Raw genomic sequence first — 13,572 nt, forward strand, 5'->3', positions numbered from 1 at the left:
GGAATACTACTCTATTCAGTCGATCGGATGGATGTGCACGTCTTCAACACAGTGTCTTTAAGATGGAGGACCCCTGCAGTGACCTCCGAGGTTCCACCCAGACATGTGGGCCACACGGCCGTGCTGGTAGGATATATCGTCTACATCTGGGGAGGTGAAGGTGAAGGCAGTGTTTCCTGGTGTTTCAAGGATATTTATGGGTTTGACGTGGACGCCCGCAGGCGGTTCAAACCAAAGGTGTCAGGGACCATTCCAGAGGGGAGGAGCTACCACTCAGCCTGTGTTTTGGAGAAGGTCATGTTTATCTATGGAGGATACAACATGCATTTGGGAAATCACACTAATAAAATCTACAAGTTGGACACCGGCATGATGGTCTGGACTTTAAACAACAACAGAGGAACTGCACCGACTACCGTACTGCGTTACTCTGCCACCATCATCGGGACAAAGATGTTTGTTTTGACGGGGAAGTTTGGGGTCTTCACCGTCAGGATGTTTGACACAGAGACCAACTTCTGGCTTGACACGTCTTCTGCACACAATATTCCCCAAGGATGCATGGGCCATTCAGAACTACAATGGAGAGCTGTTAATATTTGGTGTGCAGTATTTCGTGTGGAGATTCAACCCAGAGACCTTCTCCTGGACGAAGGTTGATCTCATGGGGAAAGGCCCGTCGGAGCTCGGTGGCATGTGCCGATGCGTGGTGGGAGATCGCATTGTCCTCTGTGGGAGAGAACACTCACTCAGTGACCTGTACATCCTGGATTTAAATCCTAGTCTGAAGACGCTATGTAAGCTAGCGGTCATTCAGTACGGTCTGGAGAAGTCTGAAATACCACACGACATCAGGTGGGAACTGGCCGCCATGACTACGGACGGCAACAGAAAAAGACGCCGCTCTTTCTTACACAGATTCAAGGTCGGATTCAGACGATTCAGACGCGACAGCATGCTGATGTGGCTTGCTCGCCACCTCTTCTCCTGCTCTCCCGTCCGAGATTAGACTGAGTTTACAGTGCTAACTGCGAGAGAGACTCGGAGTACCAAGGACCAGATGGATTATGTCTCCACTGGGAGGAGACCCCCGGGAAGACCAAGTACCAGATGGATTATGTCTCCACTGGGAGGAGACCCCGAGGGAAGACCAATGACCAGATGGATTATATCTCCACTGGGAGGAGACCCCCGGGAAGACCAATGACCAGATGGATTATATCTCCACTGGGAGGAGACCCCCTGGCAGACCAAGGACCAGCTGGATTATGTCTCCACTGGGAGGAGACCCCCTGGCAGACCAACGACCAGATGGATTATGTCTCCACTGGAAGGAGACCCCCGGGAAGACCAAGGACCAGATGGATTATATCGCCACTGGGAGTAGACCCCCTGGCAGACCAACGACCAGATGGATTATGTCTCCACTGGGAGGAGACCCCGGGGGAAGACCAATGACCAGATGGATTATATCTCCACTGGGAGGAGACCCCCTGGCAGACCAATGACCAGATGGATTATATCTCCACTGGAAGGAGACCCCCGGGAAGACCAAGGACCAGATAGATTATGTCTCCACTGGAAGGAGACGCCCGGGAAGACCAAGGACCAGATGGATTATGTCTCCACTGGGAGGAGACCCCCTGGCAGACCAAGGACCAGATGGATTATGTCTCCACTGGAAGGAGACCCCCGGGAAGACCAAGGACCAGATGGATTATGTCTCCACTGGGAGGAGACCCCCGGGAAGACCAAGGTTCAGATGGATTATATCGCCACTGGGAGAAGACCCCCTGGCAGACCAAGGACCAGATGGATTATGTTTCCACTGGGAGGAGACCCCCGGGAAGACCAAGGATCAGATCCCTAAACTATGTAGGCAAATTAGTTTAGGGATAAGGGGAAATAGAGCATCTCCTAAATGATCTTGGAACGCACACGACACAACTACGGAAAAGCGATTTTAGATGGATGGATGGATGGATGGAGTGCTAACTGCTCCAACATGTGGCTTTTTGTGTTTGTGTGTCTATGCATTATTATTGCGCCCACTGTGATGTGATGTGGGTCAATACAGCATCATCATAAATCATAATCATCATGATAATCATGATTACTTGGATCCAAGGATCAAGTCATATCTGATATCCTTCTGCTCCGTCCAGACTAGGAACCAGGCCTCATGCATATCCTGACAATCTCCAGGGACACAGGACTGACATTCCAAGAACTGAGAGCAGCAATGGCTGACAGGACCCGATGATGATCATGATAAAAAGCCACCGCTCACTTCGCACAAGTGAGATTTTGTTTTAGTTGCATAGCCTTGACTTTGTGTTCTCTAAAAAACACATTCCCATCCTGGCCCTCATCCTCCCAACTCATTCCAATCCCTCTGCCGTAAACTATCCATCCCCAAACCCCTTAAATCGTCTGTCAAAGACATGTCTTTGGCAGTCCTGCTAGTTTCATTCTCCTGGCTGCTAATTTCTGGCTCACCCTTGGTATTCCGTGATACAGGGTTTGGTTGGTAACATGTGCACTCTTCCTGATGTTAAGTACTGTACGCAGAATTCTGGCGCAGCATTCTGGAGCACTGAATAACTGCTCGTTTAACATAACATCTTCAGACTGGGACTCAAGTCTAAGATGTACAGGTTATCAGAGAATACTCCTTGGACAACAAATAAAAACTAGACTAGTGTTAGAGAGATTAGTGGAGAAGAGATCCAGTTACTTTGTTTGGTTACATGCTGAAAATAGAGGATCTACAAGGTCACATCACGTCGCAGTGCAACACGTTGTTAGCTTGTAGATTGGCTATTTTCAGCATGTAACCAAGTGTAAAATCAGCCATTTAAATGGAATCAAGGCCCGCCAAAATACATTTCAGTCGACTAAATCAACCGTAGTTTTAGTCGAGAAAGATCTTATGATATCCATAGTCAAATAAAACTAGACTAACACTAAAACATTTCAGATGACTAAAATATGACTAAAACTAAATTAAGTTATATACAAAAGGACTATGACTAAACTAAAAGCAACAACAATCAGGGAAGCTGATCTGCCGATGACATCGGTCTTAAACTACTCGTTCTCAGCGCACAGGGTCCGGGGGTTTTCGGAAACCTCACAGGGCCTGTGGCGAGTGTTCAAATGGTCCATTTTGTTTCCAAGCGTACACTCACAGAGTCAAGTGTTGCTCTAAATCCACAAAGCAAGTTTGGAGAGCAGCACTTGCCCCTGCCTCGACGACCTCGCAGTCGCATGCAGAGGCTAAAACTACGTCATTTAAGTAGCATTTTATATAGACATAGCACTCGATAGTGTATACGCACGGTTTAATTGTACATATTATTCTACTCTTGTATTATTGATGTATTACCATGTGTTGTTCTTGCGTACTGTACGTTGCTCTGGGATTAAGAGCGTCTACTAAATGCCTAAATTGTAAATTGGAGACAGTAGCATGCTGCGAACAGGAGTCATGGCTGTTTAAAGCCCAGTGTGTGTGTGTGTGTGCACGCGCGTGTGTGTGTGTGCACGCGCGTGCGTGCACTACCTGTTCCATAGACGTGCTGTAGTTGACCTGGATGATGGTGCGTCTCTCTCTGCTGCCTCTAGGGGTCACTGTGGTCTGAGCTGGAAGGCTGTGCATGACTGTGGTCCACACCTTGTCCTCTACACACGCGGACACACACACACGCACACACACACACACAGTAAGGTATTGTTGCGTTCAGACAGGCAGATGCAAAGATGTGGTCCATCATTCATTTCCAATGGAAGGCCAGCCGACGTGAAGCAACGAAGCAAATGGGACGTGTGTGTAGCTGCTGCAGAAGATACAAAGACACAGAGCTACAAATTGTGAATATTGAGCCGAGGTGTCTGTTCACTATACGGACGCATGCTTGGTGATGGCAACGACCGTGTGAACAACACAGACACTGTGGTAGTTCACCCTGCCACTAACACAGTGGTTCTCAAACTGGGGTCTGGGGACCCCCAGGGGTCCTTGAGGGAGTTCCAGGGGGTCCCCAGCTAAATGATAGTTTGGAACCAAATGGATCCTTATGGGTCTGTAACTCTGAGAGTTAAATTAACATTGATCCGAGTTCCATAGCCTATAAATGCATGTAAAACTGGGGGTCCTTGAAATTAAACTGGTTGAGAATCACTGCTAGAGCCGCACAAATCTTCTCTTATGGGGGTCCCTGGCATGTCTTTTCAAATGGTGAAATGACACTGATAAGTGTCAATTTGGGGGTCCTTGACATGAAAACGTAACCACTGCCCTAAAACCATACAGTAACACTCCACTACAATAAACCATCACACAATAGCCAGCTTGTTTGTTAGTTAGTTAGTTAGTTAGTTCTGTGGGTGAACACACTAAACCTATTCAACATCATTCCTGGGCTCCCCCCCCCCCTCCATATATTATACATATATAAATCCTCGAGAGACCCGGAAAATAAATCGCCGTTCTTTTTCCTCATAGACTTTTCAGAAAGTATTTTTTTAAAGACGTTTACGCCGCTGACAAAGCCAACTCTTGTCGTGACAAATCATGACAATAAACACAATGTTTTGGGCCAAACAAAGAATTAGAAAGTAGTGTGGTGTATTTTCCCACACCACATTTAACTGATTAAACTAAATAGAGACAAAACGACTGAAAGAGTTTCTCTAAACTAAATAGCAAACTGCAGACTGTAGGCCACTGTAGTGAAAACCCTTGCCAAAGCATCAGACGATCGGATGAAGAAGCACGCAGAGAGAAGTGAATTGAAGTGTTGAGTTGACCATTTATTCAATCAGAGACAAAGTCCAGAATGACAAAATAGCATCGCTTCCCGCGGCCGTGCCGGCCCGCGGAGCTCACGGACAGACTAACCACCTCTCGATGGTCAGCCTGCTATAAGACATCTCCCACATTGTATTTTACAAGACATATATAGTGTTTTTGCATAGATCAAATATACAGAGGTGGAGTCTGAAATTTCACATACCGGTATACATCAACATAATCCCACTTGGTAAACAATGGTCTCTCCTGGATACAATAGAATGCAAAATTCCTATCACACCTAGCCGAGCCTCTGAGAGTTTTAGACAATGCAAGGTACTTGAGTGATTGCTCTCAGCTAGACAGCCGACTAGACAATCGACTTACTTAGCATCAATTTAGCACAGTGACCAAAATGTATTTCCTATAGTTGAGCATTTGACATAGCCTATATAATTATGAATATCATGAAATTTGGATACCACAGTAGAAAAAAACGGCAGGTTACAACACTTTTTGTTGTTTTTCTTGTTGTAATTATTTGTTTGGTCCAAAATATTGTGTTTGTTGGATTTGTCACAACTCGAGTTGGCTTCGTACGACGCTTAAAAGGTCTTGAAATAAATACTTTTTGAAATGTCTACTGGAAAAATGCATTGGGATTAATTTCCTGGGCCTGGCGTCGTCATGAAAGGGGGCGGGACTGCAACGCTCTATATGGGGAACTGCCTGACTAATTGGGGAACATGATTGGTCCCTCCAGCTGGACCATGCTATCTGTGGGCTGCTGTACATAACGTTTAAGAGTTAATATGTGGATACACTTTTGAGTAATGGGATCGATAGAATAAATGTGTTTATGCCATTGTAGGATAATTATACTGTCTTCGGACATGTGGGCTTAACTGGATATTGAATGTTTCAATGAAGGTTGGTTTGGTCCAGTGGGAGGGGCCTAACCTTTATAAGAAGGGGACCTGCAGTCATTGGAGGGCTGTACTTGAAGCTGAGAGAACCTCTGGCCAGTTCTGTTGTATATAGTTGATTTAACTGGGACACCATTTTTGTTTGCTTTGGACACTGAAAAGCTGAATAAAACTATCGACTTTGCAATCAAAGGACCCTGACCTGGTATTTAGAATATTTTGAGTACGTTTTTGAATCTTTGTATATTTTGCATCTGCTCGTGTGAACATGCATATTATGTACCATATGTTCATGAATATCTGAGTGTATAACTGGAACCGTATTCCGTGGCCAATTTGCCACAGCGTATGATGAGGCATCGTGTGTGTGTGTGTGTGTGTGTGTGTGTGTAGCCACATAGTGTGGCGGTGATGTATGTATGTACTTAGTCAGGCACGCACGCACGCACAAGATGTGCTGGAAACAAGCATTTCAGGATACAGATCACGTCAAAAGGAAGCATCGCCTCCTCCTCCATGTGTGACACTGAACAGAATTCAGCCAAACATTATACTGTAGCTCCCGGCTATTCCTGCAATCTGTAGGCCTCTCACAACTGATTTATTTATTACTAAGACTTCCAAATATGAACACGAGCAGTTTACATTTGTAACCAAGCTGTATTGCACGCACGCACGCACGCACGCACACACACACACACACACACACACACACACACACACACACACACACACACACACACACACACACACACACACACACACACACACACACACACACACACACACACACACACACACACCTGTCATGTTGCAGAAGACGTTGACGGGTCCGAGCGGTCCACTGGCGTCGGGATCGATCCAGTAGGAGTCAGAGGATCTGCCCATGTGTTTATAGGACTCACAGGAAGAACCATATATGGCTGGAGAGAGAGAGACAGAGAGACAGAGACAGAGACAGAGAGAGAGAGAGAGATAGATGGATGGATACCAAACAGCGGGGAGAAATGTATTAGAAGCAATGGCAGTTGAAGGAGCGCTAAGACGGTGAAACGCCCCAGCAGGCTGACAACACACCGACCAAAACGGTCGTAGTACCAGGCACCACAAATGGTTAATCCGCCACTGCCTGTGGTAGGAAGTCGGAAAAGACCCAGATATATTGCATGCCACGGCACAGGGATGAGCTGAATTCATAAACTAATGCCATGGCACACAGAGGAGCTGTCTGTGGTGCTGAAGTCATAAACTAATAATGCCACAGCACAGGGAGGAGCTGTCTGTGGTGCTGAATTCATAAACTAATAATGCCACAGCACAGGGAGGAGCTGTCTGTGGTGCTGAATTCATAAACTAATAATGCCACAGCACAGGGAGGAGCTGTCTGTGGTGCTGAAGTCATGAACTAATAATGCCACAGCACAGGGAGGAGCTGTCTGTGGTGCTGAAGTCATGAACTAATAATGCCACGGCACACAGAGGAGCTGTCTGTGGTGCTGAATTCATAAACTAATGCCACGGCACACAGAGGAGCTGTCTGTGGTGCTGAAGTAATGAATTAATAATGCCACAGCAAAGGGAGGAGCTGTCTGTGGTGCTGAAGTCATGAACTAATAATGCCACAGCACAGGGAGGAGCTGTCTGTGGTGCTGAATTCATAAACTAATGCCACGGCACACAGAGGAGCTGTCTGTGGTGCTGAATTCATAAACGAATGCCACAGCACAGGGAGGAGCTGTCTGTGGTGCTGAATTCATGAACTAATAATGCCACAGCACACGGAGGAGCTGTCTGTGGTGCTGAATTCATGAACTAATAATGCCACAGCACAGGGAGGAGCTGTCTGTGGTGCTGAATTCATGAACTAATAATGCCACAGCACACAGAGGAACTGTCTGTGGTGCTGAAGTCATGAACTAATAATGCCACAGCACAGGGAGGAGCTGTCTGTGGTGCTGAAGTCATGAACTAATAATGCCACGGCACAGGGAGGAGCTGTCTGTGGTGCTGAAGTCATGAACTAATAATGCCACGACACAGGGAGGAGCTGTCTGTGGTGCTGAAGTCATGAACTAATACAATTTACAATTTACAATTTAGGCATTTAGCAGACGCTCTTAATCCAGAGCGACTTACATTAAGCAGGAACAAAAAAAGCATGGGAATACATCACATAAAAACATTTATCAAGAAACATGCGTAAGCTAAGAAAGTAACAGTGGAATATCTATATAATGAAGCTATACATATAAACTATACATCTATACTACTATGCTATACATATGTACTATGACGTGCTATGACTACATACAATGCAATTATAGTGCTGTCTACATAATATGCTATAAGTCTGTATCAAATGCTATCTAAGGCTACAGAAATGCTATCTAAGGGGGTGGGGTAAGTGCTATGGGCCATGATGGAGTCTGAAAAGGTGGGTTTTCAGACTGTATCAAATGCTATCTAAGTCTACAGAAATGCTATCTAAGGGGGTGGGGTAAGTGCTATGGGCCATGATGGAGTCTGAAAAGGTGGGTTTTCAGACTACGGTGGAAGATTGGGAGTGATGCTGCAGTTCTGACTGCAATGGGAAGTGCATTCCACAGTTTTGGAGCCAGAAGGGAGAAGAGTTTGGGACGTGTGGAGCGTTGTCCCGGCGTTTTTAGTGAGGGTACTTCCAGCTTCTCTGCGTTGGCTTCCCTGCGTTGGCTGATCTGAGTAATAATGCCACAGCACACGGAGGAGCTGTCTGTGGTGCTGAAAGTCATACACTACTACCACAGCAGTGGTGGGAGCTCTCCGTGGTGCTGAAGTCAGAAACTATAGTGCCACAGCACAGAGAGGAGCTGCATGTGGTGGCGAAAGTCCTCACTGACAGGCAGTAATTTTATGCATGGCCAGGGAACTCTCCATGGTGCTAAAGTCATGAACTAATGCCACGGCTGAGTGGGAGCTCTCTGTGGTCCTGAAGTCATAAACTAATCCAGTTCACACGTAAATAAAACCCCAGCATCCCCATCATATTCTAGGAGGAACGTTCACCAAAATTGGCCGATTGTGACACGTTGTGTGCTTGAAGATCTGCTATATTTGTTGAAAAGACTTGCTGTACTGTAGACTGATAAAGCACGCACCAAGTAAAGTGCAAGTGACAAGAAGATATAATCTTCTGAGGCACACACACACACACACACACACACACACACACACACACAGGACTTACAGGTGTGGCAGGTGGCTCCTGTGTATCCTGTCCCGTTGCAGCTGCAGCTGAAGCTGTCCCAGGTCTGTTTACACTGACCTCCATGTTCACAGTGGTTGAACAGACACCTGCACGCACACACATTTGAATTATTGTATTTGGATCTGCACAAGAGGCGTAATACAATAGACCCAAACACTGATCAGAATTAGGTTATACATTATATGGTCCAACCAGATATAGCAGCTGCACATGCTTAACACAGAGGGAAAAGAAGAGAAAAAAATTATAATATATATAGCACATTGTTGACATACTATTACTTGACACTACTAGACAGGATGTTTTTCTTTGGGTTTTCTAAGCCACCTAGGGATAAATAAAACAACGCCTTCTCCAGACAGACAGACTGCCCATAGTAGCTGAGACAGAACAGTATTTAGCCAGATTTTTGCATTTGTTTTTAGCAATCCACCCAATTGCAGACCCCTGAGCACAAGTTTATGGACATGGCCCAGACTTCCAAATACAAGGACAATAAGTTGACAGTTATATCCCAAGGCCATAATACGTTCCACCAGAAGCTCCACACGCACGCACGCACACACACACACACACACACACACACACACACACACACACACACACACACACACACACACACACACACACACACACACACACACACACACACACACACACACACACACACACACACACACACACACACACACACACACACTATATTTGGGTGACTATAGGTTAGGATAGAAGGTGTTTGGTATTTGGGTCAACAGGTGCAGCCCGATGGTTGTGACCCAGCACCATCTGTGGCACAGAGCCTCTCTCCATATCCTACAGAGCGTGTGCGTGCGTGCGTGCGTCCAGGTCTCTGCCTCAGGCACAGGGGCGTGCACAGATAGACCGTAGGGGGCGCTACAGAGCACCTGCTCTGCCTCAGGCGTGTGCATGTGGTTTAGTGGGCACCCCGGGGCGAGCACCTGGCCAGCGGATCAAGATAAGACCTACCTTACATTGCCCTCGAGCATGGGTGGGCAACTTTGACGATGGAGAGGGCCACTATATTTATACAGTCACTCCAGAGGGGCCACATTGCATATTACGGTCGTAGAAAAAAATGGCTGTTCTACAAGCTCAAAACAGCTGTTTGGAATCCTGAAAAGTTACATTTTTATTTAATTTCAAATGCCTGTCAAATGCCTTTAATTATAGTTATGTTAACTTTATGAACTAAATTACAAATACATTGGACATAAAAAAGCAATATAATTCTAATACTAGTCATTCAGTTTCTAGACTGAAGTAATTAAAGCGTGTCATGTTTGCATGTTTGTAACAGCTGAAATAAATAAATCTACAGTGAGGGCCACATTAAGTGAAGGTGGGGGCCGCATGTGGCCCAGGCTGAAGTGTCAATCAAGACATGTTTTCTGACTGTCGTGTCGTCACTGACTGTCGTGTCCCTATTTTGGCGGGCCTTGATGCCGTCGTAATGACTGATTTTACACTTGCTGAAAATGGCCGATCTACAAGCTCACGTGTTGCACTGCGACGTGTTGTATATCAGCATGCAACCAAGTGTAAAATAACTTATACTGGATCTCTTGTACACTAGTCCCTTCCTAATATTTAGTCTAGTTTGTATTTGTTGACTACATTGTCAATATATTTAGTCTTAGTTTTAGTCATCATAGATTAGTTTTAATTTAATTCCCATTTAATTTTCCTCCAGTAAAAACATTTTTTTGTCGTAATATTAGTATTAGTCGACAAAATCAACACTGCACTAAGTCAGTGAGGGCTCAGAGAGTCAGTAAGGGAGCGGATTGGACTCTTGGGCCCTTTCCCAATTACCCCCTTCTCCATGGCCCTTAGCCCTTCCCCTTGCACGTTCACGTGAGGAGGAAGGGTTTTCTCAATTATCTTTGGAGCTAGGGGTAGAGGCGAGGGCGAGGGGTAGAATCCCCTTCGTTTGAAGTGACATCGCGACGGGACTTAAAACGGAGGGTCATCACAGAGGGCTGAAAGGCGGACGAGGTAAGAAGCCTTTTTTGTCTTTTATTATGGAAAAATATGATAATAACCAATATTATGTTGTTTTTCCCAAGGCAAACCAGCTATGGAACAGACTGCAAGCTGCTGTACAGCCTGTACATTGGATGGAGATGAATCACTATGGCATTTTCATTGTCCTAAATGTTGTTGAATTTGAAACATTGTCAATCATATCATAGGAGCATACCACGACTTGTCATAGGACATGATAGAAAATTACTCTGTTATTTAATGATATTAAAAACAATGAACACAGTGACCACAGCCCCTTCTTTCTATACTGTAAATTGTTTTTCCTTTTTCTAACCCTGTATATGATATATATCTGTACCCATACAAACTGTTAATACAATAATCAATGAATCAGGTACAACTGTTGAGCAGGTGTCAGAATGAGCTATATCTAGCTGAACTATCAGCGTAGAAGAGGCATTATTTGGATTTATGGTGACAAGATTTCTGCTGATTGGGCTGTGCATTGGTCTTGTGTACTGAATAATTGGAAAAATGGCAACGCTGAACGGAGCCCCTATGCTGCCTGCCATGGCGAGCTAGGCAGGGCACTTGGGGAGATGCATCAGAAGATGGACACCATCTTGGAACAGGCCAGCGCCCTGCAGATGCATCATAAGATGGACACGATCTTGGAACAGGTCAGCGCCCTGAGAGCCATAACGGACATAGAGGAGAAATAGCCATATTGCTATCCCTCGCTCTAAACATGAATCTGGATTCCCCCCCCCCCCCCCAATTGACAATCTCCACAAGAAGAGACAGCGCAAGAAAAGATCCTCTGCCCCCCCCCCCCCCAACCTCAACCCCCAACCTCCCTGACACCTGTTGTGTCTTCGTCTGGGCCGTGTTCGTCTCCACTGAACCCGCCATGATAACGCAGGACAATGAGGCAACGTGACATGACCTTGGGGAGATATGCCAGGAACACACTTACACAAACACATGGGAAATGAACTTTCCACCGAACTGTTCTCATGGACACACATGTCTTACACACAACCGCCTTCTACCTCCCCCCCCCCCCCCCCCCTACCACTCCCCCTGCAGCTAGGTATCTTTTTTTCCTCCCCCCCGCGCAGCTCATCCTTCGATGGCTTGCGTAGGAAGTAGGGCATTAACATAATAATCGAATAGTCGACTAGTCGACTAGCAAAACACTAGTCGACACTGTTAATTGACATCCGATTATTCGCTAATATTATTTATGATGTTTTTTTTTGTTTGTTTTTTTTGCTTTTCTACAGACATGTAGAAAATGCAGGCATGCAGCTGTGAGCTCGGTTGTTTTGTTGGTAGTTCGCCAACTTCAGTACTAATCCATTCCTGGCTGATTGTTTTCATATCATATACAAGCCTACTGTACGTGGGTTTTGCCGTCACCCTCACTCGTGTAGGTGCGGTGGGCGGCGGTGGCACTAGCAGCATTCAAGACAGATTTTCTTTGGGAAAAGCATATGCGATATGCCTCATAGGCTCATAAGATCAATGGGGACAACTACAGTGTGTAAATACTTTTACTATTGGTGAGATTATTACTGTAGTTTGTTCAACAAGTTAGATTGGAGACGTGTCGTCGTCGTCCGGTACAGTAAAGTATAGCAGGAGTTCCTCCTCGCTCTGCCCAATATTATCCAGTTTGGTGACAGTCAAACTACAGTAGCTCTTGCCGTGATTTAATGTTTCTTCATGCTTATCCAACAAAAGTCCAGGCGTGCCGCGTGTGGCATTATTAAAAACAAACAGCTATGCCGCACGATCATAGTTCTAATAGTCGCAAAAGACTTGCGATGGAGTTAAGTAGTTGATCATCTGATTCATAGCCTGGCAGCCTGCTAGCTAGCAACCCTCCTCCTAGCTTGTAGCTCCTTCTAAAAACCAAAGGAACTGTTGTTGTAACTTGTTGAACATTTAGTGTTGTATGAAAAACATCGCATGGTTCATTCCTTCTCCCCGCTTCAGTCTCCACTCTCCCAAACATTGTGTGAACAACGTAACATGCTATGCTGCTCCGTAGAACGGTCTTGCGCATCAAAAATAGCAGATCTACAAGCTCACAACGCGTCCATCCGTGAGTCATTGTGGACTTGCAACTTTGACTTGAAACAGCTGAGCTAATTTCGGCCAATCAGAGCGGCATTCAGCGTAATCTAGTAAGAGTGGCGACATTCGCGTTGACTCCCCCTGACTAATCGACTATAAATCGATTTTGATGGTATTCGAGTCGACTATCAAAAATCACGTTTGGTTAATGCCCTAGTAGGAAGAGAGCTTTTTTGTGCCTGGCCCAAGCCCCCGCCATCTCCACCCAGAAACGTACCTGCACAGCCGAGTATTATCATCTTACTTGTAATGTGATGTGATGTCTTCTTACCCCCCCCCCCTCTCCACCCCTATCCTTCTTCTTCCTCTTCTCTTTTTTTTTCTGATGCAAAAAAGCTGAGGGCAGCGCCGAAATATGCCTGCAGCTGTGTAGCTCTGATTGTTGTCTCTATCCCCGTAACTGCAATGAGTGCCTGCACAACCAGAATTTCACCCATGCTACTTGTAATGTGTTGTGA

The 13,572-nt window shown here is 45.7% G+C and overlaps 1 protein-coding gene across 1 annotated transcript in view; it reads right to left on the bottom strand.

Moving 5' to 3' along the window:
* LOC310867597 (contactin-associated protein-like 2) overlaps positions 1 to 13,572 on the bottom strand; it is a gene marked incomplete at both ends in the record, with an annotated part of 231,746 nt that overhangs the window by 62,597 nt on the left and 155,577 nt on the right. Inside the window, 3 exons of the mRNA XM_083777712.1 lie at positions 3,566 to 3,684; positions 6,525 to 6,644; positions 8,945 to 9,051. Of these exons, the coding sequence (XP_083633838.1) occupies positions 3,566 to 3,684; positions 6,525 to 6,644; positions 8,945 to 9,051 (346 nt within the window). The remainder of the gene's footprint in view (positions 1 to 3,565; positions 3,685 to 6,524; positions 6,645 to 8,944; positions 9,052 to 13,572) is intronic.

This window comes from Protomyctophum parallelum (genome assembly GCF_964188405.1).
Source record: "Protomyctophum parallelum genome assembly, chromosome: 12".
In the NCBI taxonomy this organism is placed as follows: domain Eukaryota; kingdom Metazoa; phylum Chordata; class Actinopteri; order Myctophiformes; family Myctophidae; genus Protomyctophum; species Protomyctophum parallelum.